Source organism: Vulpes vulpes, chromosome 15 (genome assembly GCF_048418805.1).
Source record: "Vulpes vulpes isolate BD-2025 chromosome 15, VulVul3, whole genome shotgun sequence".
NCBI classification, from domain to species: domain Eukaryota; kingdom Metazoa; phylum Chordata; class Mammalia; order Carnivora; family Canidae; genus Vulpes; species Vulpes vulpes.
In genome coordinates, this window is record NC_132794.1 from 41095175 (window position 1) to 41122441 (window position 27267).

At 47.9% G+C, this 27267-nt stretch overlaps 1 protein-coding gene across 1 annotated transcript in view; it reads right to left on the reverse strand.

The window, feature by feature from the left end:
• Positions 1–27267, reverse strand: part of RYR3 (ryanodine receptor 3) — a 511176-nt gene that overhangs the window by 176616 nt on the left and 307293 nt on the right. The window contains exons 21-32 of the mRNA XM_072738189.1: positions 25544–25648; positions 23916–24019; positions 23566–23649; positions 21547–21706; positions 20057–20204; positions 18999–19204; positions 18248–18422; positions 10439–10647; positions 8704–8876; positions 7684–7720; positions 6042–6205; positions 3264–3429 (exon numbers count right to left, since the gene is read on the reverse strand). Of these exons, the coding sequence (XP_072594290.1) occupies positions 3264–3429; positions 6042–6205; positions 7684–7720; positions 8704–8876; positions 10439–10647; positions 18248–18422; positions 18999–19204; positions 20057–20204; positions 21547–21706; positions 23566–23649; positions 23916–24019; positions 25544–25648 (1731 nt within the window). The remainder of the gene's footprint in view (positions 1–3263; positions 3430–6041; positions 6206–7683; positions 7721–8703; positions 8877–10438; positions 10648–18247; positions 18423–18998; positions 19205–20056; positions 20205–21546; positions 21707–23565; positions 23650–23915; positions 24020–25543; positions 25649–27267) is intronic.

A 27267-nucleotide genomic window follows, 5' to 3' on the forward strand; every position in this document is an offset into this window, starting at 1 on the left:
CCCTGAGCCGCAAGGCAGACAGTCAACCACTGAGCCACTCGGGTGCCCCAAAAGTTTTGGTTTTTAGCTGCTAATTTTATGGGCACCATGTTAAGAAGCAAAAAACTAAAAGAGCAGGTTCCCAGCCGTGTTGGTCAGTTGGACAACAAAAAGGTAGTGAGTACCTCCTGGGTGCCGGGTCCCGGTCCAGGCCCAGCGACAGCGACAGCGACAGACAAGAGACCCAGCCTCCTCTGCGCTCAAGGAGCAGCCGTTCAGAGTAGGGAGCCTCCAGGCGTCTGTGAGCAGCAAGCCTGGGTCTGAGGCGCCAGGCAGCACCTGGGCTCTTTTCCTTTCCTATGTGACGTACCTCTTCTCACTGGCTGAGCTCTTTGGTTCCTGCAGCAATGGACGTTCTATTTCTGGTCATGTGTGAAGGTCAGGGCATAGGGACTGGCCTGAATCGCAGGCTCAACCCCTGGGAAATCTGAGTATTGTAGCTGGCTCTGTTCTTGGAGCAGTGTGGTCGGGGTGGCAGTCACCGGGGGGCGGCTCTTGAACACACATTTTCTTTCTCGTTTCTCGCATGATGACATTGCGACAGGAAAGGGCTTTCCAAATGCAGGGTGGCGTTTCACAGTGGGGGCGGGTGGGGGGAATGTTGTCTAGGAACGCTGTCTGAGCCAGTCCTCCTCTCATTATTTTGGTTCCTGGTCCTTCCTGAGCAGCAAGCCAGTGTGGAAGTATTGCTGCCCTGACTCCTCTGGAGATAATTAAAAAATGAAAATGGCCACAGCTGCAGAATGACAATCATCCTGCTGCCAGGGCACTGGACGCGCTGCCGGCTGTGGGGGCGGGAGTGGGCCTCCCAAGGATCCCTGTCGGGACCTGGCACCATCCCATTCTCCACCAGGCATCCCGGTTGGGGGGTGCAGGGCCTGGGGCCACCGACAGAGATGGCAGGACATGCAGGCCAGAGGGGGGAGGTCTCTCAGAGCACAGAGGCCGGAGCAGGGGGTGCCTCTCAGGACGCACAGGCCGGAGCAGGGGGCCTGTCTCCTCAATGGCACAAGCTCTTCCCTGGTGCAGGCAAGTCTCTGCAGCTGCCAAGGCCAAGCCTGGCTTATTTATTTGTTTTCGTGGGGACCTCCGACGCCAGCCAGCCTTCAGAGTTATTAGGTGCTTTGTAGCTCTGTGCAGCTCTGGGAGAGCCCTTCAGTCAAACTCATTCCAGGAGTTAATGGGAAAAAGCTAATGGATTCTGAAGGACGGCAGGAATATATATATATATATATATATATTTTTTTTTTTTTTCCTTAGGGGCTTGGGGTACGGGGGGTGGTGGTGGAATCATGAGAAAGCACCAGAAGAATAATACTTGACTTTCTGCCCCCAAGCCTGGTTTTGCAAAGGCCTCTTTCTGAGAACAGCCAGTTGGGCCCTAGCTGCTGGGCCAGCCTGCTGGGGGGTGTCAGCGATGCTCCCACTGTCCCCTTGAGACAATGGGGAGGCACACAGACTGGTATGTGCTATGGGAGGTGCTGGAGAGGCGGCGGCTGCCTGCATGCTACCACAATGACCCCGGGCCCCAGGAGGGGTCTGCTCCATCTGTTCTCAGGCACCGAACAATTCAGATTTGGAGCGGCTGCTTTACCTCCCCCTTCTAGATGCCGCCTCTCCAACCACAGGCCAAACAGCTACCAAGAGGCTGCAATGAGGGGCTGAGTGTAGGATCTGTTTTTTTTTTTTTTTTTCTTTTAATCCATTTCCACAGTAGTGGGATGTTTCTTTATCTGCTGTAGTTAGCTGGGCTTCCTTAAACACTGCATGTCACTGTCCTGGTCAGAAACCTTCAAGAACTCCTCAATTCCCATCACTATCTCCCCATCTTTCCGCATGAATTTCTCACCACTAACTGAAGAGGCCCCTATTAGGCTGCCCCACCATGGGCAAATATACCCGATGCTTCCCTGTCGCCATGAGGATGTCTCCCATACCATCCCTTTAGTATACTCCCTTCCTTGCTCAGATGGAGGAATTCCTGTTTTGCTTCTAAATCAAGGTCTCTCTGTAAGGACCATTTCCCTGACCGAGCTTGATGGAGGTAAGCTCCTTCTCTGAACCCAGATGACACTCTCCATACCCTCTATTCTACCCATGGAGTATCAAGAAAGCCTAATCTACAAATTTAATTCCTGGGACACCTGGGTGGCTCAGTGATTGAGTGTCTGATGCCTTTGGCTCAGGGCATGGCCCCAGGGTTCTGGGATCAAGTTCCACATCGGGCTTCCTCGCAGGGAGCCTGCTTCTCCCTCCACCTGCGTCTCTGCCTCTCTCTGTATCTCTCATGAATAAATACATACAATTTTTAAAAAAGAAATTCAATTCCTTATTTCAGCCTTTTCCAGATATGCTTTGTCCAACTCCAGACTTACTGAAAACTACTATTGTTAAAAACAAACAAATAAACAAACAAACAAAAACTTACCTTGGCTAAGCAATATGAGAAATGCTTGGTTAGAAATGTTTGGGTTTCTTTCTAAAGTATTTTTTAAAGTTGCCCTGTACTAATGTTTATTGCCAATATGAAAGAGGATATAATAAACAGCATTTCCCAAGTTTACCTAGCCATCAAGGATGAAAATCCTACTTAAAAGAGATAAAGCTGCTTGTGGTTAATGATGGGGAAACATACAGGTGTGCAGTTGATAGATTTCCTGAGTAGTTTTATCAGAGTTCATAGTCAATAAAATAGAGAAACACATCATTTATATGAATGTGTTTTTAAAGGATCCTGCAAGGAATACATAAGAGAATCACCTTTTTGCAAAAGGAATACAGCCTGGTAAATTAGTCATTTTTTACGAGTCTATGCTTTGAGCTTCTAAGTTTCTTAAAGCAAGGAGTATCTCTGCTTACGTTTTAGACTTTGCATCTTGTATAGCGCAGGTAACATAAAAGCCACATGAGAAATGTTCATTGAATAAATGGAGAACCTTTCAGAGACCATCACCAAAGAAAAGCTTTCTTATCTTCTGGAAAGATGGCCAGGGTATCTAGTCAACCAATAAATAATGATAGTTTCTCCTATTTTTCCCTCTGTAAAAAATGAAGTCATGTTGTTCTTATTTTGTTCTTATTTCTCTTCCCGGATTGCTTGCAAACGCTGTGGCTCATCAACCCCACACGCTATGGTAAGGATGCTGAATGCAGAGGAGGAGGAGCAGAGCCATAGACGCGCAAGCTGGGGATGTTGCTGTCTGAGACCCAGAGCCACCCCTTACCTGGTAGCAGGTGCCAAGTTCTCTCCCATTGGCGGAGAAAGACAACATGCCCATCGCCAGATCCACAAGGCAGCCGATCTCCAGGTCCACGTTGCTCCGACTTGATCTTTGGGAAGTGGCCACAATATCCCCACCCCAGACCATGTAGCAGTTGCTGCGCTTTACACTAGAAGCCAAAGAGAGGAAGAGGCACAGAATCTGGACTGGGACAGTGTGCCATTAAGGGCCAGGAATGAAATGCCCCAGAAATCTTCCAAGGAAGCCTTCCAGTCGGCCCCCAATAACCTTTTTCCTTAAATAAATTCATGCAGCTTCAACCCAATTTTCTCAGGCATGATCACTCAATTCAGAGATGTGGCAATGTATCAGGAGACTTTGGTCCAAAGAACATACTGTTTTGGTAATGGTTTCCTGGATCAATGTCAATGCACCTTTTTGAAAGAGATCATGGGGATGGTGGGACTCCCATCTCAGAGACGGGAATAGAGAGGGTGGCCACCAGAGGCAGATTTATATAGGGATTTGGTGTAGACGGCAGAAACAAAGATCTGCGGTGTGAAGGAAGAGGTGTAACATACTTGAGAACCCAGGCCCACATTCCTTGGGATGGCACGTTCACAGGCATCTATATTTGAAAGCCAAGACTAATAGCCAAAAAGCCATGAAGGCTCGAAAGCCTGTCTCCTCAAATGAAAGATTTAAAATCCTGGGTGGGCTTTGGAGAGGTGGTACAGTGGCAGACGTGATTCTCAGAGCCCGTCACCATGACTGTGGGCGAGAGACGGACAATCTGGTCTCCTCTTCAGCTCAGTCCTGGTGCACACTGCTTGAGGAACCAGTTTTCTGGAGTAGATCAATGTGCTTTTTCTCAGGCTACACAAGACAGTGACTCTATAGCTGATGCTTTAATGCAGCTCCTTTCAACATCCTGAGGTCAGGATGACCTTGGAAAGTTAAAGGTTTGATTAGAATTCTCCAAGGTTCCTTCAAGCTCTAGAAGTATATAATTTCCCCCTTGAGACCAAAAATTTCCTTTATAAGCATTTGTTCCCTTCCTCTCCTACCTTCCCCTTTGGGGCACCAGTTGGCTGGTTTCTCAGTGTGAATGCTCCTCGGGCCAGGCCCGTGCAAACTGGCCCCCAAAGAGTGATAGCCAGGGCAGGATTTCCATAAAGGCTCAACAGTAGTAGCCATGCTATTAGCGCCTTTCAGTGATGAGACTGCTAAGTACATTGATGCCCACTGTAGGATTCAACTACTAATGTACTGAAGCTGTGGGAATGTGACATGTCACACTTTGGTCATATTTTAAAGGGCCCAAGTTTGAAATGCCTCAAAACATCTGAAAATTGATTCCATACTTATTCCTTATTATGCATGATGGGAACTAAGAATTACTGAAGTGCCTACTGTCTACTGGGCCTTGTTCTAGTGCTAACATGTCAGCTTTCAAAATAAATGTGGTCACTGAGGCGCAGGTAAATCAAGTAATCTGTCTGGTGTGGCACAGCCAGCAAACTCGAGCAATAAACCAAGCTGGGATGGACATGTCTGCCTTCTGCTCTTCTGGCTGAAGAGCAGTGTCTTTTGACCACTTTCACATGCTTTCCTTCCCAAGCCAAAAGACACTGGATATTGTTTACAGCATATCTTCTGGGTTCTGTAACATGATCCACATCCAGTAGTGGTCATGAGAGTAAGGGGTCAAGGCATTGTTGTAGGCATTTTTCTAGGTATTATCTCATTTAATCTTAATATCATTCTATGAACCTGGAACTATCATCCTCATTTTATAGATGAGTAAACTGAAGCCCAGGAAGGCTAAGTGGTCCAAAGTCACACCTCTGTTAAGTTCTGGAACCCAGTCTAAAACCCAGGCAGTTTGCTTCCAGAGTTGGCTGTTAATCACCTGCCCCACAGTGGTCCTGCAAGACACGGCGATTATATGTGACCTCTCTGGCCACCAGTCTTTGGTGAGCTAGTAGCACCTAAAGAACACTGGCTACAAAACATTCCTGGCTTCGTAGGGCTAAAGATCGGCTTGAGAAACAATTTACTACACCTCCAGACATGTCCATTTGAGGAAAGACTCTATTAATAAAATCCCACTTGGGTGGACTCAAGGCATGGTGTCCCTGGTCACCTCTGGGGCACTGCTGGCCAGAGACTCTTTGTCTGGTGGCAATCCCCAACCCCGATACTCCCAGACTCAGTGGACAGTGGGAAGGCATGCGTGTACCTAAAACGTGCTTTCTCAAAGATCCCTAATTTCTATCTGTGGTCTTTATTCAGGCATTTGCTGTATCTTATGTTCCTTAATGCTTTCAGACACTTCACATCCTTAGCATGAGGAGCTCTGAGTTGATCGGTTACTACACGATGTGGTGCATCTTTTTATGTCTTCTGAATTGGCTTCTTTCAAGCACCTAGGGATTTTTCTCTGTCTTGTTTAGATGTTGTGGAGATCGGGGCTTACACGGCACTCACAGAGAGGAGTCTGTGAGGGAGCACACACTCCTAAGTGTCCATCTGTGGCTCCCATTCCCACGTCAGGTCGTATACTTGTGATGAAACCGCCCTCTATCCTCACTAATGCCACATCTGCCACAGTACTCCCTGTCTGGCAGAGGATTTGAGGCCCGTGCTTCCCATCTCCTTCCTCATAGACATTGAGGTGTTTCCTTCTTTCAGGGTGTTGGGCAGAAGGGGAACGATGACAGCTGGGTGGTGGGAGAGAGGAGTCTGACGGCCAGCCCCATCCCTCGGGAGCCCCCTTACCTTTCATGCACTCGGCCTCGCTCATCCCCTAGAGTCACAGTCACTGTACAGTTCTTATTCAGGTCAAACTTCTCACTGTGTAAGTGATAGTCTGGAGTGACCCAACCGACCCAGACGCAGGAGGGGTCCTGTCCAGCAAAGATGCGGATTGCATAGTAGCACTGCTGGGGAGAGAGCATGGGGTGGGGTGAGTGGCCCCCAGTTGGGGGGCAGGTCTGACAGACCCCAATGCAAGGCCCGCAGGGCCCTCTTTTCTTAAAAAAAAAAAAAAAGCACATGTTGCTCTAGAGCTGAATTGCACCGCACTCCAGACTTAGGATGGGCTGACCAGAGCATCAGGCTTCCCTGTGTTTCCCTTTTCTTGGTGTTTTGGAACTGAGACAATTGAGCACTTTATCTACCACCCTTGGCCCAGAGGTGCTGCCCATGAAATCAGGGGGCTGCCGTCCAGAACGGCTGGCACAGAGCCCGAGCCCAAGCCCTGGGAGACAGAATCGCTGACGACCCTGCGACACCTCCCACTTCTATAGGGCGGTGCAAAGTACTTGTCGCTGCTGTTCTGAAAGTCTTGAAAAAGATGCTGAGAAAGAAAAAGCCCCTATTACGGCCAGAGGTGCTTCGTGTGGCCATCAGGCTGGAGGCCAGACACTGCTGAGAACCGTGGTGGTTGCGCCACCACTACCTGTGCCAAGAGCTGAGACGCTGGGCTAAGGGGCAGCTTCCTCATCCTCCTTATGAAACTGAGCACATCTGTTGGTGACGGAGTCCCTTCCTGCTAGCCTGTTGTATCTTGTTGATGAGCAGATAAAAGGGTCCGCTGGCTAGACTGGGGCTGGAATCTTGCCACCGGCATCTATTAATTGTGTGACCTGGGGCACCTCACTTGTCCTGTGCTTCACGGTGCGTGGCATTGTCTGCCTCATGGGGTGGCCGTGGGGATGGTGTGGGCGAGGGGACACCAGGCTCCTAGCGCCCTGCCCTGCACGTAGTACATGCATGACGTGCTGCAGCCACAGTCTCATCCCTGATGACGGGTAACCTGTCATGGCAGGATAACTTTACAGAAGGGGTGACATGCATTTCTTCCAAAGACAATTTTTTTTTTTTTTTTTTTTTTTGGGTCAGGACACGGCAAAGACAGGCATTAGCGAGTGTTGCTTTCTGACTATTGTATCACTTTAGAAAAGGGACCAAAATCAGCTTCCATCATCTGGACTGTTCCCTGCTCCTGCTTTTCACTTGATTGCTTTCGACATTATTCCTAGCGCAGCTTGGAGAGATGGGAGAGTTGATTCACAGAAGTTTATATAAAAGAACAAACAAAAGGATGAAATGAAAGAGCCCTCTGCCCCCCAACACGCTCATTTCAAACAGAAAGGCAGTGCTGGTCCCTGGGGCCAAGGGGCACAAGTGCACAGTGATGCCCAATCGGGAGCTTCAAGTGGAGCCTCTGCTGTGTGCTAAGTAACTGTCTTTCTTCTCCCATTTGAGAAATGTCAGAGATGCATTCTGGAAGCATCAAGGTGGATATTAGGGGGTAGGGTAACTGGCAATTGCACGGGATCTCTAGACAGATCTCTGCTGTAAGGGGCGTATTATCAGGCACAACAGAGAATCAAATAATTAAAACACGTTTACTTACCGTTGTTGTAGGAGAGAGTATCTCTTGCATCTGTTTCCTGGAGTGGGGGCGGGGTGGGAGGAAGAGCATCCACCTTTAGTCACTCAACTGTATAGAGAATCTCACAGCTCTGACAGGCTATTGCTCTCCCTTCAATGGTGAAAGCAAGCTTGCAGGACTTTCCCGTACCTGAGTGGTCCCAGCTGGCCTTGGGGCCTGGGCATGTGTAACCTGCTACCGCAAGCCAAGGCTGTGACTTCCCACCCTGTCAGCCCGGACAGTGGGCCAGAGCTTGGGGTGGGGGTGGTAGGGGAGGCTGAGCGGCAGAGCCCCGAGAGCACCACCCTTTCCCTGGGGAAGGGGAGGTGGGTGGTGGGGGACGGGCCCTGAGGGGGCTCTGGACGGATGAGCACTGAGTGTCATACCGTGTGTTGGCAAATCCAACATCCAAAAAGAAAAAGAAAGCGCCGTCCTAGTCTTTCCTGCAGCTGCGGCAGTTTAACGCTGCCCCGAGTGCGGGGTCAGGGGAGGCCCAGCCGACACAGCCCCAGTGGGCAGACGCGCGCCGGCGACCAGAAAGACACGTCAAAGGAAAGACGACCCCAAAGAACACGTTCCTTGCCAGGAAGAGGTCCCAGCAGTCAGCAGGCGCGCCGCTGCCGACCTGGACCTGGCCACAGCCGCACAGGAGGCAGCGTGTGTCCCCGGAGGCTTTTACTTTCCCACAAAGGCAACGACAGTTGTGCCCTCTCAGGCACTCGTCTTCCTTGGGCTCCAGAGCGGAGGCCCCGGAGACTGCAAGGAGGCGAGGACCCGGTGGGCTCGACAAGAGCAGAGGCGTTGCCACCAGACGTGTGACCTGTGGTGTGACGGGCCTGAGGTCGCATTGCACGAGCACTGCCGAGCGTGCATGGGCTCGTGCAGACACGCACTGCCCTCCCGAGCTCGGGCCGTGGTGTGGCGCAGCCAGAGTGGAGGCGGCGGGGCGGGGGCGGTTGTCACACATGCGATGACCGCTGGGCGGGGAGGCCGGGCACTCACCTCCTGAGGGCGTCGCTGTCCAGACAGGGGCCGTGGCCGGGGGACGGGCGGCACTCGACGGGCATGCTCAGGCGGCAGTAGACCATGCGGGCGCCGCCGCTCTGCGCGCCAAACGTCCTGTGGGTCACCTTGAGGCACGGGGGGCTGTCCACGGTGCCGTCCACCCTCACCACCTGGAACAGCACAGGTCCTCAGCCACGCGCCTGCGGCCGCCCGGCCCGCCTGCCTCGGGCCGGTCTTCGTCAGCGCTTCTGCGAGCCCCAAGCCTTGTCACCTGCGCTCACGACCCGGTCCTCTCACCACTACTCGGGCCTGTTCTGTTCCAAGTAGCACAGTTGCCTCTGGCTATGCAAACTACAGGTTTCAGAACGCGCCCAGTGGCTTTCCTGGCAGACTAAGTGCGAGAACCGCCGGAGCGGCTGGGGAGCGGGCTAGGGAGCCATCCGCCGAGGGCGACTTTCAGGTCAAGGGGCTAAAGAAGAAAACGTTTCCAGAGATTTCCCTTGCCGGTGGGCAGGGGACGACGTAAGGAGAAAGACAGTAGAAAGCCCAAAGCTCCAGGAGAAACATCGCAGCTCCCCGGGAGGGGTCACCTCCCACCTGTGCATCTCCCAGCCACACCCCAAGCGCGGCCTAGGTGCTGAGGCACCTTGAGACAGTGGGAAGTTCCCAGGGCCAGGGCACAGCGCTGCAAGGGACGGGCTTGGAGGAGGAAAGAGCAAAACTGGGTCTTCAAAATGTGTGTGTGCTTGGGGGAGGGGAGGGTGCAGAGGGAGTAAACTAAGGCTCAAAACAATGATAGCTTTCTTGGGGTCTAAGCGCCGCAGCTCCTATCCTGGCATGTCTAAGCACGCTTGCATATTTTCGTGTGGTTTGTGTATCTTTCCAACAGGGTCTCCAGAGTCCACTGGTCTGTCAGAGGGGTTTGTCACCTCTAAAAGTTTATGAACCAGCCTTCCCAAGTGACGATCAGGTAACAGTCACAGAAATAAAGGTCTCTAGTACTTAAGACTGTAGGGAAAAGGGGAGGATTAGGAGGTGATGCTTGCTGGATCTGCAGTGGATGGGGAGCGAAGGGAAGTTATAGTCAGGTGGGAGCAACCACAGCATCTCATGCCTCAGTGGAGCTGGTTTGACTTCCCATTATCCCCTCACCCCTCGTACCCCGCATGATAGAGCCATGGTGGCTTTCCATGGGGGCCAGGAGACATGGAGCCAGCACCCACATCAGGCTCCTGCTATCTCTCCACATCAGGCTCCTGCTATCTCTCCACATCCCCTCCTGGCCCCTTCCTACAGAGTGAGGGTACCATAACTACTACGTGTCACCTTAAAATGCTGGAAGTAGCTCAGCACAAATAAATAGGACCTAAAAGACTTCATGTTGGGAGCATGGACCTACATCTGGGGCATATCATCTGGACTATAGGTACTGAACTTTCTCAGAAAAATGCTTAAGGCCTTTGGATACTGTACTCATATGGCCACAGCAATACAGGGAAACCTGGAGGAAAGAGTGGCCCAAGGGCTTGGGGACCCGTCTGCAAAGTGAGTGCTGTCTGCAAGGTGCCACCGAGCTGCCCCAGGATTACAGCCCTGAGGGCCAGCGAAGAGGCGGTGGGGAGGCAGCCAGGGCCTGGCTAGGTAAGCAGCTGCCTGTAGACAGGAGCATTAGCAGGAGCTTAATGGCTTGGTCACCTGCTCTGCCAGGGCCACTCACGACGTGTAATGTTACCTCTATATGTGGATGATCCTTTGGCACGTTGACAAACGTCGGCAGGCGCTTGCTGAACCACATTGCGACATCGCGGTTCATGTTGACAGCAAAAGGCTCAAAGCCCTCTTGAAGGCCACACATGGTATAAAACTTGAAGGTGCTGGCATCCATCCCGAGATTCATGCGGCCGATCTGAGACAGTCCCAGGGAGCAGATGGGCACAAAGCCTGAGGAGTGTGCAAGAGAGCCTGCCTCAGCCCACAGGACCATCCCTGGGAGCTGTGAGGAAGTCAGGCCTTTGCTTCCCAACGGCTCTGAGTCTAGGAGGAAAGGCCGGACACCAGCCCTTATCTTTCCTCCTGGAGCACAGACCCAACAGGAGGTCAAAGGGACTCTGGCTGCCATGGTGCCCAGGGAGCATAACTGAATTTGGTTGGAGATGATTTGGGAGAGAAACGATCATCCAACCAAGCTTATTCATTAGAGGTGTAAAGAAATGTCAGCTGGAAAAGACCAGTAAGTGGATAAATAAAAGTCCTTGTCTACGCTTTTGTGAAAATTGACATTCGGCCCTGGGAAATTTTAAACACTGCCGAGAACAAAACAACCCAAGAAGCCTAAAGAAGGACTTAGCACAAACAAAACAGCCTCATGTCTCAGCATCTGCCCCAGTGAAATGAGTGGTTCTCTCCCTTTTGAGTGGGAACCTGGGAGGGTTTAGAGGCTAACACTGATGCTGCTGGTTTACAAAATACTGTTTACAAGTGGCTGTGCCCTGAGCCTGCTGTTTGCTCCCCATCCAAGCAGGAGGCTAGGTCTCCCTGTAGGAGCTTCAGGGATGTTTCTCCCTCCCCTCCTACAATTACAATCTCTTTCCAAGCTTCTGCCTGCATCTTATCATATTAGAGAACTGCCACGCAGAATATTCCAGAGCCAAGGTTCCAATCGTTTGCTGTTCTTGTTTGTGGGATATTTGTAAATCATAATCATAAACCCACAGATCCGCAGGGCTAGGAGAGCACTAATTATCACAGGAGGGTGCAGGAGCACTGAGGCCAGGGGCTGAGGAGCCCCCACAAAGAAAACTGGTGTTGGGGCAGCCCCGGTGGCTCTGTGGTTTAGTGCCACCTTCAGTCCAGAGTATGATCCTGGAGTCCCGGGATCGAGTCCCACTCACTCAGGACCCTACTTGATGCCATCTGTGATCATTTCAAATGCGAGAGCTTTAATGCAATGTTAGCAGAATGAGGGTGATGTTTATACAGAGTCTGCGCCCAGGGATGCAGAGGACGGATTGCACACTGGTAGCCTGGCCGTCAGGAAGGCAGGCGGGACAGGTTAGATCCCTAAGGGGGACGCCTGGAAGTCGGGTTGTGTGTGGAATGAGCATTGCTTCTTAGCGACATTTCTTGGGTCCCCCTTGGGACAAAGGGCTCCATCCTGCACTGGGGAAGATGTGAAGGAAGAAAAGCATCCTGATCCTGAGGAGCTTCTACAAACAGGGAGTCAGTGAGGTGTGAAAGCCCTGCTGTGAAATACCACCGCTCCCGAGGGCACATTTGGTCTCTGCTAACGGGGCTAACACAGCCCAGAGAACTGCCACCATCTAGTCTTACCTTGAGGCCATGATCACAAAGCAGCCTCGCCCTGATGTGAGCAGAGAAAGGCCGTCTTAGGAAAGCTGGTGCCCCCTCTCTTCTTCTCTATCGGCTGGGGAGGTGGGGTGCACACACACTAGGGAAGCCCGGGGGGGAAGAGGCCGAGGGGAGGACCTCTGAATGACTTGAGTCACATGAGTGACTTCCTGGTCACAGACCCAGCAGTGCTCTGAGGCACACGCAGAGGAAGGCTGGTCATGTTGGCGGGAAGCCTTTTATCTGAGGGACCTCAGATCCTCCTCATTCCTAAGCTACCAGCAAAGGAGACGGCACTTTACTGAGGACAGAACTAAAGACTTGAGGAGCTAATGGACCTGACCAAAGTCATGAGAAGGGCACGTAACAAGAGGGGACAAGACCCTACACACTGTGACTCGTAGACCAGCTGCCAGTCATTGTGCAAGAGAAGGGCTGAATGTTCCAGGGGATAATTTAAACAGCAGTCATGTCCCAGGGCAGGGGACTGGACGTGTTACCAGGTCCTGTGCCATCCCTGCACGACAGTGGCTGTCTCTACTGGGGCAGCCGAACAGAGTCTGAGAGAAGGCGTGGCCACAGTCGTCGTGGACATGACAGCAGCAGGGGAGAGACTTGGGACATCTCCTGGGACCGAGTGGGCACATCTGGGACAGCCTCTGTAAAGGCCTGGATCAGAAAAGAGAGAACCAGGAGAGCACCAGGAGCAAAGATAAATCCTCATGAGGTGCCAGTGCTTTCCCCCAGGGAAGAACACTTGGTACCTGGGTACACCGAATCAGCTCCCACCACCTGGCTGAGAGGCTCTCGTGATGATCTTTCTTTCTTGCAGCATTAACATCTCATGTAATGTTCTGACTCTGCCTGATGGGGAAAGGGGGACACCGATGATGAAACCACAACAGCTAATAGGTATCGGGTACTTTCTAGGTGTTGGGCACTGGGCTTCAAGCTGTGCAGAGTTACCCACTGGGCCCATTTTACAGTACAGGAAATGGAGCCTTAGCAGCCTGGAGAGCTGGCTCCAGGCCTGTCGCCTGGTAAGCATGCAGAGCCAGTGCATGCAGAAGGCTTCCAGGGAGGTGGTCCAGAGCAAGCAATGGGAACTCAGCCTTATCTATACGACTTTTCCTGTGACTTTTTCTTCACTTTTCCTAAGTGTTATGTCATTGACCAGTTGCCTCCAGATAAAGCAGCTGGAGACCCACAACCTTGAAGTGCTGAAGGCCCCTCAGATGAAAAGGGCTACCTCTCAAGTGGCCACATGCCCTCCTGAAGTAAATCTGGATAAGAAGACCCATTTGGTAAGGCCATGTGGTATTAGCATGAGCAGTGGCTCTCATAACACAACTTAGCCCCTAGCTTCAAAGGACACTGGAGAAGAGGCTAAAAAATAAAGGGGAAAGAAATGCCCCTCCCTCTATGCAGCCTAATAGATGCAATGTGCTTTTTTTTTTTTTAAAATCCATTTCTTGATTTGAAAGAGAGAGAGAGAGAGAGAGAGAGCGAGCGCACACACAAGTAGGAGGGGCAGAGGAAGAATGAGAGAGAATCCCCAGTGGACTCCGTGCTGAGCATGGAGCTTGACATGGGGCTCAACCCCACAACCCTGAGATCACAACCTGAACTAAAACCAAGAGTTGGATACTCAACTGACAGCGCCACCCAGGAGCCTCAATATGCTGACATTTTCAAAGAGGTGTGAAAAGAAAGTTTACAGATGACCTTATCTTGAACCAAGATGCGCACAGAGTTCTTGTTCCAGGAGAGCACTGACAAGAACACAGGCATTTAAATCCTACAGAAGACTCCAGGTTCTGTTAACTTTTCTATCACAAGGCCCCCTTACTAGTTCTGTGGTTAGGAAGAGGGATAGTCAAGGGGGCATCTTTAATAATTTGGGAGCTTGGGGGGAAAAAAAAACAACTTGGTTCCCAAGAAAATCTAAACCATGGACCTTTTGTTAATCCCTTTCAAGCTGCGGAAAGACACGAGAGCAGCTCACTACCAGTAAAGGAAAAACTGAGGTCTTGGAGAGCAGTGTTTAGATGAGCAGCCAGGACATTTCCCAGGCATTTCTGAGAGTCTCACCCCAGTAGCACGTGTGCTCCCCATTTGCTCTCCTTTCTCGCTAAGCCTCAGGGAGATAGAATTTAGGGACAGCATGGAGGTTGTCCCAAGCCTTACAGCAAACATGGGAAATGAGGGGCTACGTTCCCCTGCTCTAGCCACTTTCTGAACCATCACACTCACCTGGAGGGAGAGCCAGGGAACCCCGGGGTGGCTGCAGTGTGGTTTGCACGCAGATGGCAGTGACACCTTCCCCAGGTACGATCTCCTGCCACCTACAGAAGAGCTGCCAGCAGAGCTGGGGATCTGTTCAATCCTGACAAGCCACTGGGGGGACGAGCTGCGAGGTCGTCCCTGCAGACCCCAAAGCTGCAGTGGAGTAGTGTGTGTCTCAGAGGAGTGCCTGGCAGAGACCTGGCACGGGACACAGGCAGGAAAGTCTTGCTCAGACATCACGTAGGAAGTCTAACAGGATGTTCAGAATTTTATCTTCTGATAAAGTAGAAGGAAAGGGAAGAATAGTAGCAAACGTTTCACCAGGGAAGCCTCTGAGCTTCCAGATGCTATTAGGTGACAACACTGAGAGCTGTAAGGGTCCCAGCCAGGGATCAGAGGAAGGAACAAGGATTAGAACACTCCTGATGAGGCAGGTAAGAGTCTATCAACTACGATGCAGAAGAGGATAGAGATGGGATCCCTGGGTGGCTCAGCGGTTTTAACGCCTGCCTTCGGCCCAGCGCGTGATCCTGGAATCCCGGGAACAAGTCCCACATCGGACTCCCTGCATGGAGCCTGCTTCTCCCTTCGCCTCTCTCTCTCTCTCTCTCTCTGTGTCTCTCATGAATAAATAAATAAAATCTTTTTTTAGGGATCCCTGGGTGGCGCAGCGGTTTGGCGCCTGCCTTTGGCCCAAGGCGCGATCCTGGAGACCCAGGATTGAATCCCACGTCGGGCTCCCGGTGCATGGAGCCTGCTTCTCCCTCTGCCTGTGTCTCTGCCTCTCTCTCGCTCTCTGTGTGACTATCATAAATAAATAAAAATTTAAAAAAAATCTTTTTTTAAAAAAAGAAGAGGCTAGAGATAACAATATAAATAACTCAGAAGAAAACAGCCATGAGTTGGAATGCCTGTCCCCACTCCTTCCCTCAAAGGACTATAAACTTCCCATCAGCACAACTCCTACTAGGGCAGTGATCCTAATCAAGGCATGCTGGCAACCAGAAGAAACGCACATAGGAGATTCTGTTTTCTGGGGGGCTACCACATACAAAATGCTCTATTTTCAACAGATGCTTTCTCATAACAGCTCAAGGCAAGGACTGTTTCCTCTTTCTACCAGAGAGACACTATGAGAGAGCAGAGAGCAGAGAGATGCTACAAGACTGTTGTCATCAAAGAGTGGCATATGCCTACTTCCTCTCAAGTGTCCTTCTACAGACTCCTGATCCACCAGAGAACTGAAAGGGACTTCCAACTACCTCGTCTCTGTATTATTAAAGTGCAACACAATATTACAGCATAATATTTAATGAAATATGGAACAATTCTATTATAAAACAGCTCACTAATAATACACTTTGTTATTGTGAAGGTCAGACAGCATCCCTGCACACAAAAGGTCTAGGGGGCATTTCTTTCATTACAACACAGATGATCCTCGAAAAGCAGGGTTATTGTAAAACATCCCTCTTCTTGATAGTGTTCCTCTGCTCAAACCCATGCCTTGGGGAGTGAAGTCCAAGGGTGCCTGGCCCAAGTTAGACAACACAAATTTCTTGAAGGAAAAGACTGAGTCCTGGTATTCGAGGCTGTCACCTGCACCTTCTCTAATCTTAACAGCTTTGTCTTCCATAAATTCCATACAAAAGTCTTCCAAACTCTTCTGCCCTTTCCTGCATTTCCCCAATTCCACACTATTACTCATACTACTCATATACTATAATTATTACTGCAGTTAGATCTCTAGATGGGAATACCTTGCTCCTTAGAGATGGACCTCTCAGATTCTCTCTTTCACATTCAGTTCCAAGCCTATATTCATAGAATTTCCATTCTGTATTCGTCATTTGTCACTTCTAACCTGCTCCTTTGTGTTTGGAGTTATCTTTGCATATTTATGGGTTATGTATTTTAAAACAAGAAAAAGTATTTCTTGTATTTTAAAACAAGACGATGACCCCCTGACCACTGCTGTTGTTTGCATTAATATATACTTCGAACCACTGCTTCTCATGCTTTAATGTGCATGCAGACTACTGGAGTGGTGTCAGCAGTTTGGGGCTCACTAGGTCTAGAATGGGGGCCTGAGATCCTGCATTTCTCACAAGTGGGCCACACTTTGAGTAGCAAGGCTTTGGACTTTACCAAGTTCTCATAATTCTGCACAACAGACAGGATTCTTATCTCTTCCTTACCTCAGAGATAAGTAACCTCCTGTAACCCCCCCTGGTTCATAGACGGTAGAGCCAGGAGAAGGTCCCTGATCTTCGGACTCTTTTTACCTTAGGGAGCTACTTTCCTTGGGGATGAGCCTAAATCTTCTAGTTCTTCCTTTTCCTCCTGGCCTCAAGAGAGGAACAATGCATGTGGTGGGTACTCAGCAGATGACAGTTTCCTAAGAGCAGTGTTAGGTGGCTTTGCTACACTATCCTCCTACCTACATACACATTTCCTCTGCTTTGCCTCTGACGGCATAGAAGTCATTCTGCTGGCAACATGTTTCCCACAGGTGTCCGCAACAAGGATTAATTCTTTAAATCCTTGATTTTAAACCTTTACAGAAGGCATTCAAATATTACCCCATCTGGCTTTAGTCATCTTGTCTTTCTAGGAAAAGATGTTGACTTGCAACCTTTCAATTTCTCATACATGTGGGTCTTTGAAAAACCTTTAAAGTTCTCTTCAAGTATGTTCAGGTACAGATAGTAGGTGTCCATAAAAAGCATGAAAGTCATTATTATAAAGTAAAAAACTCTCTAAATAAAGAATATTCATGTTATTATACACACAGTTACACATATTTCTGCTGCTCTTGCTATGTAGGTTTATCTTTATAGGTGAAAGTAGTTTCATCTTACAGGGTTTCAGAAATCTAGAGCTAACAGGAGCCCTCCTCATTTACAGAGGGGGAGAAGATGTTAAATAAGGTCAACCCAAGATGTCACAGATGGAGAGGGCAGTAGCTAGGGGAAAGCCCAGGTCACCTGACCCAGAGCAGCCTCTTGCCTTCTTAACTACTTCACCTCATCATCATCTATAATTAAAAAGAGAATGACACAGCATCAAAATAGGGGTGTACATACAGTGGGTATTGAGTCATTGCCATTGAACTTATATGGTCTGTCTTCCAATTATCTGGTATAGATGAAGGAAGTGAAGCCCAGAGAGGTCAAGCCAAGGCTGTCTAGGAGCCACAAAGCTTATCAGGAGCGAGTCAGCTGACTCACAGGCCAGTGCTCCTTCTCCTATATGCGGCCAACGATGTTTGGACATAACGTAGTTACGCATACAGGAAATGAGAAGCGCTGACTGCTCCTTTGTGTAGCTGAAGGCACTGCCTTGACTGCCGTCTGTCTATTCAGGACCTTTAATGAGTACAACTGTACTTGGGTTTCATAGCATGTTTGAATTTCAAAATAAATTATATTTCATTCAAGGGAACAGCTAAGTCGAACTTTTGTGTTTCAATGGTTTTCATCAAAGCATCAAGTTCAATTACACAAACATGCAAACTGACATTTCAAATGAGAATAAAAGGATAATTCTTTAATTCACTGACTTTTCTATTCTCCCAGGGGTGTAAGTCCAGATACAATTAGCATTTCTTCTGTAATACTGGGAAACTGTAATACACCAAGGCACAGCCTAAGGGAATCAGAGGAGAGCTTCTTAATCTATCTGGAAGTTCAGAACTTATATTTATGCTGCACATACCAACCATCACCATTATTTGTCTTGACTTTTCAAAAATGATAGTACATGGGCTAGTCTTCACCATCAGGGCTTCAAATATGCAAAAGATGGTTCATCCTAAATAAGGAGGTAGATGAATACACCCAGCTCTCCTTGGGTTTTCCCTCAACTCATAGAGCTGGAATGAGGGTGGGGAAGGTGGCAGATTTACCATTCTCAATCTCATAATCAGCGAAGGCAAGTTCAGAGCCTTTGTTGGTGATCAGCAGCTCCCCATTCAGTGTGAAGATCATTGAAGCATCATCCAGGTTAATCATACATCCAACCACATCTCCTGGCTGCCATGTACGTCCAAAATACCCACTGCCTTGATGCCAACGCTGGCCCTAGGAAACAAGGCCCCAGAGCTTAGATAACTAGAGGTCCTAAAATCCCCATGCAGTTGAATAAATGACTGCATGAGGAATTTCTCCTAACTGGTACTGGTACCTGATTTCTACAAGGTACTCATCTCTCTAGCAGGGACAATTCACAGGAATTCACAGGAAGGAATGATCTATCTTACAAATAAATGAAACCGATTTACAGAGGCTCATCAGAAAAAGTAGCCAGAGTCTCCTAACACCTAGTCAGCTATAACAGTAAGCAAACTCCCTCTGGAACAAAGTGGTAAGATTTCCTTACAAACTGGCTACAGTCTGTTCTGTGAACCTCCTCTGGAGTGGAGGCAATGGGTAGATATGGAGCTTATATAAAGGATGGGGACACATAGCCCTCCCTTTATCAGAGCAAAGAACAAAGCAATAATCACTAGCAATGACCACTCAATGATCTAAATTAGCAATGGTGGTGGCGACTCACTTTGAAGCTAGCGATCCAGACATTTAGTACTTCCAATTTCAGGGAAATGTCTGGAGAAGGGAAACATGGACTGAGGACATGTGGACACTATCCAGACTTACCCTGCTGCCTTCAAACACAAAGGCTTGGTCATCGGCCCCCAGCTCAATGTCAGGCCGACAGCCTGGCCTGGCCCAGCCGACGCGCATGTCTCCTCCTGTCACCACCTCAAACTCAAAATACCACTTTCCAGATCTTACTGCATAAGACCGCTCTACCCGGAAAAATCGAATCTTGTCTATGCTGACTTTCTCCACAGCTGGGTCAGCTGTTGTGAAAAGGAAAAGAACAGAGGGTGCAGGAAGTAAATAGAGAACACAGGCCTTTAATAATTAGGCAGCATTCCTCAAAAGGATTTCACAACAAAGACTGACAAAGTCCTCTCACTACCCAACATGGTATTTTATTCATAATATAAGAATCACCATTATCCCCATATCATACAGAATATAAGCTAACATTCACTGAGCAATTACTTTGCAGTAGATCCTTTAGAAACTACTATATCTAGTAACAACCCTATGAGGTCAGTGATACTGTCTTTACAGATGAAAAAATTAAGACTCAGAAAGGTTTACTTGTTCAAGGTCACAGAGCCAGTAAACTGGAGTAGGGATTTGAACCCGGGTCTGTCTTATGCCAAATCTATCCTCTTAAATCACTTGTAATACTGCCCTAATTTGCCTATATTTCTCCTTGGGTATGGGATAACAATGACATGTTCATCAATTATGGGCTGGTGATTTTTTCATCAGTGCTAGAACTAAATTTAGAGATAAGACACCCTGGCCCCAAAGTAAGCTGATATTCACATGTTTGATAAAGAAGAGGTAACTTGGATTTATGACCAAATATCCCAAAAAGCTCAGTTATGCCAGAGGATCACTTATTCCTCATGTGATGGGGGCACAGAAGTGCTCACCACAGAAACTTATCATAGAGTTTAAACATGGTTCTCCTCCCTCCTCCCCTCACTTGTTAAAATACACCATTTACTTTAGTGGTCTTTGGTACCAATATCATTTCTAATAGTACATGTCAGATTTATTCAGTCAGCATTTCTGCAGAAGAGGACTGATTTAGTCAACTGGGACCAGAATAAACAATCTCAAATCATTACCTAGTTCTTGGTCAGATGGCTCAATGTTATAGCCATAACCAATAAACGTGCGAACAGCTTCACGAAGGCTGTCCCTGTTGGACTTCTTGGTACGCTCATCCAGTAATGCATATGGCACCAGCCGGGGATTTCTTTTGTTCTTCAAATCCTATGTGAAACCAGAGAAAAGAGGTTCTGAGAAAATACATTTCATCTTTACAAAAGGCTTGTCCCACTTACATATTCCCAGCTACAATCCTGGCTTCCTCATAGCAGCCTACCAGCTCTTCCCCCAGCGTCTTGATATTTAGCAATATACTCATTTACAACTCCTCTTCAGGATTAAATGAATACAAATGGAGAGTTTTTGCTAATGTTCAAAGCTAGCATTAAAAAACACATTTTAATAATGCCAGCCTGTGAATAAAGTGAAGTGTCATGAAATTGGTTAGAAACCTCTATTCCCAAGGCAAGGCAGATGAGGATTTACGTAACTATTCCCCTGTGGAAGCTCATGCCATGATTTCAATTGTTACAGTCACCTCACAACAGCCTCTTAACAGAGAAACAATGTAGAGAAACATCTGTGTTCACATCAGGAAAGGTGGCAGAGCCACAGTGAGTCCATTTCATTGTAGTAGGTACTCACTTGTATTAGAGTCCTCCTCAGTTCCCTGGGGAGGAGTAAGAAAATAATGGTGATGACCTCAGTGGTGAGTCATCATCAAGGAATATGCCTGACATGCTGTTCTGAATTCCCCTTCCCACCATGGTTTCCATAGTTGTGGTCTTCTTGGTTTCCAGACATGGGCAGAGTTAGAGGCTCAGGCATGAACAAACACGGGTACACACAACTATCCCTGAACTTCCCCAGGCACTTAAGGAGATGAGGAAATATTTTGAGGAGAGATGGGTTGGTTCTAGACTCCACCTAATTCCTTGCTGAACCCTGGTCTTAGCTGTCTCCTGTGCAAGCCAAGAACTGCCCAGGAATCCTGGCCCAATGGGCTAAAGTAAGGGGTACAGGCTTCCTGGAAGGCTGGTTTGTCCCTCTCCTTTTCATCTTTAGTGGTAGGTACCTGGGACCATCCCAGAAACACTGCTGAACTATAATGTTGATTTGTAGAAGACTTCCCCTGGCCTTGGAGAGTGGCATGAAAGCTTAGCTCTCTGGAATGCAAACAGCAAGACAGGGAACAAGGAAAGATGCAGCCAGTGGGCACACACAAGGAAACATGATTGCCAGTGAACCAACTAACAAAGGAAAGGTAAGCCAATCCACTTCTGCAAAATTGGAATTATGCCTAGAGTTAATGTCAATGTGACCATTACAAATTCCATGCAATCCCCAGATTCTATAAATAACGAGTGCGCTGAAGCATGAGGGATAGAGTGCAAGGGCAGCTTCCACCTTCCAATCAAATACCCACCAAAGCAAAATGCAAAATGGCATTTTGATGGATTACCACATCTCCTAGCTTTTCCAGCAGGCTTGATCCAGTACTTCTTACCTGTTGGATGCCATAGGTCCATCCTTGCTTTATTCTGTCCTTGGCCCAAACGTTATGTGCGTTTTCTGCAAGCTTATCTACTAAAATTTCTTGAGGCGGTAACAGCTTCACATCAGACAAGTCCAAAGGGGCTGGTTTATAGCCGTTGGACATCATATAGCTATAAGTAAAAAAATATATATTTTTGAACAGATCTCTACGACTCTCACATTCCAGATCTTAGCACATGGTAAGAATACCATAAAAAATAAGGCTACCATCTCAGGTTCTACTTCCTGGCAGAATGGATAGCTCAGCTCTCTTTCAAGTCCTTAGATGAAACCCCTAGTCCACCTCTTGACTGTTGGACAAAGTGGATGGTCAGTGCCATCCAGCTTTATTTCTAAGAAAACTATTTGTGTGCCTGACAAATGAGGGGCACATTTGGGTGCTGTGGAATTACGTACAGCTCCTCCAACTCACTTCAAAAACAGAAAAGAAAATAACAAAAACAAAAACAAAAAACAGAAAAGATTCCAACCAGCAGCATGGCAAGGACAGGACCTTGAGCCAAATGGTTTCTTATAAGTCAGTAGAGAATGAGCATTCAGTCTCAGAAAGTTAAACCTTTACTTTGGGTGCTAAGAAAGAAAATCACCACCACGTCAGAGCATCTGTGAGCTTGAGGTGACCTTCACCTGTTCAGCTCGGGAGCCACAGCCTCAAGTGTCTGTAATTGGGTAGATAATTTGACAGATAATGTGAAGATGGGACAAAGCTGAGTATGAGCCCGGATAGATACACTGCATGAATGGAGAGGACCACACTGTGGAGTGGCTCTCAGGCAAGTAGCCGATCATAGCTATGTGGGAATGTGTACCTGGAGGCACCCATGGACCCAGGGCCAAGGAGTGCCCAGATGAGAGCCAGAACCTGAACATGATGGCTTGTAGACCAGGGCTCTCACTACACAGGAACTGCCAAGCAGCATAAGATGCAGGGTCTGCTGCAGGCATTAAACACTGCGTATCATCCATCTTCTTGGGATGTCGGATCTTGGGCATCCCCAAAAGCCCCCACATGGGCAACAACATATGTTGACTGCTGAGCACTGACCCCAGCAGCCTGGTCATCAGTTTACCCCCCTACCTGCTACTTCTTGGACGTGCCGCTCTCAGCATCTGGAGTTGCCTCTGAGAGTGGCACTTGGCAGCTTGGGAGTTTAACAGGGAAGAAGAGGAAGATAAGCATTTGATTAAAGCTGGCACTGCCTTGGCTCGTAAGTAATTGCCATGCCTGTATGTGAATGCACGTGTACCCAAGGTTGGTGTGTGGGGGGGTCAGCAAGTGAGCGAGCCAGTTGATGCGCCGTGAGTGTGCACCTGAGTGTGTGAGAACATGTGCCTCTCCACGAATGTACGGTGACAGGGAGAATAGGATGCAGGCAGGATTAGGGGCTGAGACAACCATTTCCACAGAGGACTTACCAGGCTGGCCCAACGCCGGAGGAGTAAATCTTTGCTATGGCTACTGACCATTTTTCATGCTCCTATGGCAACTGCTATTCTTATAGACCAAAGGCTGTGTACCCATCTGAGTGCTACGTCTCCTGGCTTAGAGCTAACAATAGTAGCACAGGTCCTAGCTGAAGGAGCAAAAAGAGGGAAAGCCTGGAGACACTTGTACTTCAGCAGCCCTCTGTGTGGGATTTAACTGGAAGGACCATCCTCGACTGTGGCTAGCAAGTATCTGGGACCATCACCTGCCTTTGTGCAGGGGCCTCCTATCGTCCCAGTTAAAAAAAAAACTCAGACTGAAGCATGAAAATCTTCGATCATTAAAAAAATCACTTGGGGCAGCCCGGGTGGCTCAGCGGTTTACTACTGCCTTCAGCCCAGGGTGTGATCCTGGAGACCTAGGATCGAGTCCCACGTTGGGCTCCCTGCATGGAGCCTGCTTCTCCCTCTGCCTGTATCTCTCTCTCTCTCTCTCTCTGTTCTCATGATTAAATAAATAAATCTTGAAAAAAAAATCACTTACTTTTTGGGCAATTTGACCTTCTTGAGGTCCTCCTCAGCAGCTGGATTAACATGAGCGATGTGGCACCCAAGGGCCAGGAGGGTTCTGCAATGTGACAGAGGGAGAGGACAAAGGTCAACTTGATACAGGACAGCAAAGACCCTAACCTGTATCTGAGTTGATAAGTAACAATGGTGGACGTGTTACTTACTCTGCTAAATCCTTCTGTGGCATGAATAATCACCACCCCCGCTCATTTATCAGAATGCATCATGTTTTCAAGGCAAGAGACATACCTTTGCAGTATAATTCTAAGGAATTAAATCACCCACTCAGTGTTTATTCCACATTTACTTCAATTAAACACTCACTTTAAGGTTTCAGTTGACATTTGTAGGTTATAATTCTTCTCAGTTTCAGGCAGCTTTGAAAACTCCACAAGACAGGGGTGTTGTCTTTTATTGTCATCCCGTATCTAGGTGACAACATAAGGACAAATATAATTTAAGTTTTGGCAACTGGCAACAGAAAGCACACACGTTGAAACATGGCCCAGGCAATCTGTATCAGGCACAACAAAGACAGTTATTTGCTGATAGGCAAACAGAGGATCACCCCTCTAGTAAAAGATACACACAGACCCCAAGTTGCCAGTGATTTGTGCTCTGTGGATTCGTTTCTACTCAAGTGTCTGCATTCAGAACATACTCTCGCAGAGAACTTTCCACATGGTAGCCATGTGCCTGCCTGTCCCAAATTCATGAAACCACAATGCTACTGTGGGGTAGCATTCTTCAGGACATAAAGGTACTATGGAATGTGTCCAAAGACCACAATTTGTAATTTCAAATTTTCTAGTAGCCACATGAGAAGCAAACAAACAAACAAACAAACAAAAAAAAACCAGGTGCAATTCATTTTAATGCATTTCATTTAACCCATATATGAAACATTTTCATTTTAACAAGCCATTAGTATAAGAAATAATTTGAGACATTCTATATTAGTTTTGCATAGCAGGTCTTCAAGATCCAGTGTATTGTATAACTGCAGCACATTTCAGTTCAGACTAGTTACATTTCTAGTGCTCAGTAGTCTCTTGTGGCTCATGACTATTGTCATGTGTTGGACCGTACACATCCAGACATTAATTAATTAATGCATTCACTCAACAAACATTTGTCAAGTGTCTGCTCTGTGGTCATTATTGATTCAGGCATGAGGAGTTCAACAGTGAGCTGGGGCAGTCCCAGGCCCATAAAGAATGGGGTAGAGACCAGTAATAAAATAATCATAATAATAAATGCTATATTGCAGTTGTGAGTAGTTCCCCAAAGGAGAGGTCTATGGCATCATGAAGGCATAGAGGCGGTCACATAGAAGGCGAATCTTTTAGGGTAGCTCTATCAATATAGAAAGTGTTAGAGTGCAGGGGCTCTTTCAGTAACTAAGCTGGAATGTGCATAATTTGAGGGTGTCAGGGTCACAGGAAGCTCTACAACTCGCCTATCCTTGTGCTTTCAGATGTGACTTTATACAAATCACAGAACAAAGTCAATTTACATCCTTTCTAGTGCAAGAGATTCTGTAACCTCCTCGGAGTGTCTATTAATCTTAGTGATCATCTGAAAACTGTTTCAAACAAATTCTGATTCAAAACAATGAATCAGCCTCTTTTTGCCTCTCATGGAGAGGACAGCTCTTCCTGAAGGGGAAAGGAGAAGTGAGCGTCTGAAGGAGGTGCTGAGGAGCCACTGTGCTCTATCTTCCCCGAATAAAGGAAACCATCTCACGAACCAAATGAGAGGGGAGGCGTCTCCGCAGCACCCTTGACCACACTTAGACCACTGAGCAAGGCTTGGAGGAATAGCTATCCAGGAGGCAGTAAGGAGGAGAGAGTGTGGGCTCATGTGGTTCCCTCACTCACTGGAGTCTTTCAAGAACCCTGCCAGGTAACCCATTCAACCCTCTGTCCCAGCCTGGCCACTGGAACACAAACCTTGCCAAAAGTCCAGCCAAGCTCTATTTTATTCATTCCCCAAAGCTCGTGGATGTTTTCAGCCAGTCTGTCTCGGATCTTTTCTAGGTGAGGTGGCAAAACCACCTAAAAGGAAAAGGAACAAGTATGAAATCAGCAGCACAAGAATTATTGTATTGAAATCTATCCTAAAAACCTCTATGGATAAGGTGCCACGGTTGAATTCACTACACGTCCCCCAGGAGGGGCTGCTTCCAGGGGTTCCTTCTCTCCAGGAAGGGCTATCCGGTGCCAATCCATCCAGTTTGACCCAGATGCTTCCAGAAACTCCTTCCTCTCTGGGCTTCCTCTTTGCTCATCTCTCCTCAGGCTCCTGTGTAGATACTTGTGCTGTGTGTTCTTCACATGTGAATGCTTCCCTGGACCTACCCTCCGTCCATGCTCTCTCCTTGGGAGATCTCACCAGCCACGGTCTCTCCTTATATTCAGACCTACAATTCCAACTGCCTGCAGGATTTTCTCACCAAAACATACCCAACATGCTATTCAAAACTGAATTCATTTCTTTCCTTCAGAAACTTTTCTCTTCCTGTTTTTACTTTTACTTTTTATTGAACGGCCCACCGTTGCTTCAAGCCTGAAGTCAACCTGGTATCTTCCTTCTTGGCATTACTTGCCCTTCCACCATCCACTACCATCAAATCAATCACAGAATTGATCATGTTGATTTTTGAAGCATCTTTCTGAAGGGCCTCCTCTACTAATCACTCAACCTCATTATCTTCTCCTTGGTTCACGGCAAGAGCCTCACAGTTGGTCTCAACTCCCTACCAATCTACTCTCCACACTGTGCCCAGAGTGATGAGTCTACAATAAAATCACATCAAAGGACTCTCCTGGGTGTTTCCAAGTGTCTCTTGAACTCCTAAGACACAAAACTAGATGTTAACCAAGTATATAGTGTCCTCCTTCAGTTCTTCCACCATGGTCCTCCCAAACACATCCTTTCCAACCTTCTTGAAATTCTCACAAAAGATCACACTTGTCACAGTTCTGTGTCTTTGCGCTTGCAACTTCACCCTTACTAATCCCCCAATACACATAATACACACACACACACACACACACACACACACACACACCCCTCTATACCATAGAGCAGATGACAAGGATGGTCTCCTAGACCAGGCTCTAGATGAGAACTTCTTAGCCCTTTTTCAGCTAGGTTCTATCCTTGGGCCTTGTTCCCAAGACCCCAGTTGTAGAAAGGATCCTGCTAAATCAGTTTGGTGAGAATCCACCACCCTTGATATCTGATCACTCCTCTGCCTACCTCTGTGTCTGATCAAATTTCCTCCACCCCCATGATCCCCCAGGTGATATCAGATCACTCTGTCCTGCCTTCAGATAGAATCCTGTGAGGTCAATTTAGCAAGAATCCATCCCAACCCCAAACACTTCTCTTCATAATTTCCCTTTCAGTGACTCCCCTCACCTCCCCAACTTGCTCTCCTGGGCTCTAAATCCCTACTTGTTCTTGTTGTCTTCAGAACTGAGCCCGGCTCTATGCAGGAGTTCTTCTTCCCCTGTTTACTTAGCTCCTAAGTGAAATCTGCTCTTACTGCTTTCACTGCTGTCCAGCTCTGGTTTTAATCCAAACACCTTCAATATCCATCCTTCTAAATTCAGCTCAAATTTAGCGCAACTTTCCTAAGAGAAATCTTCCCCAATTACCTTCAGGGACA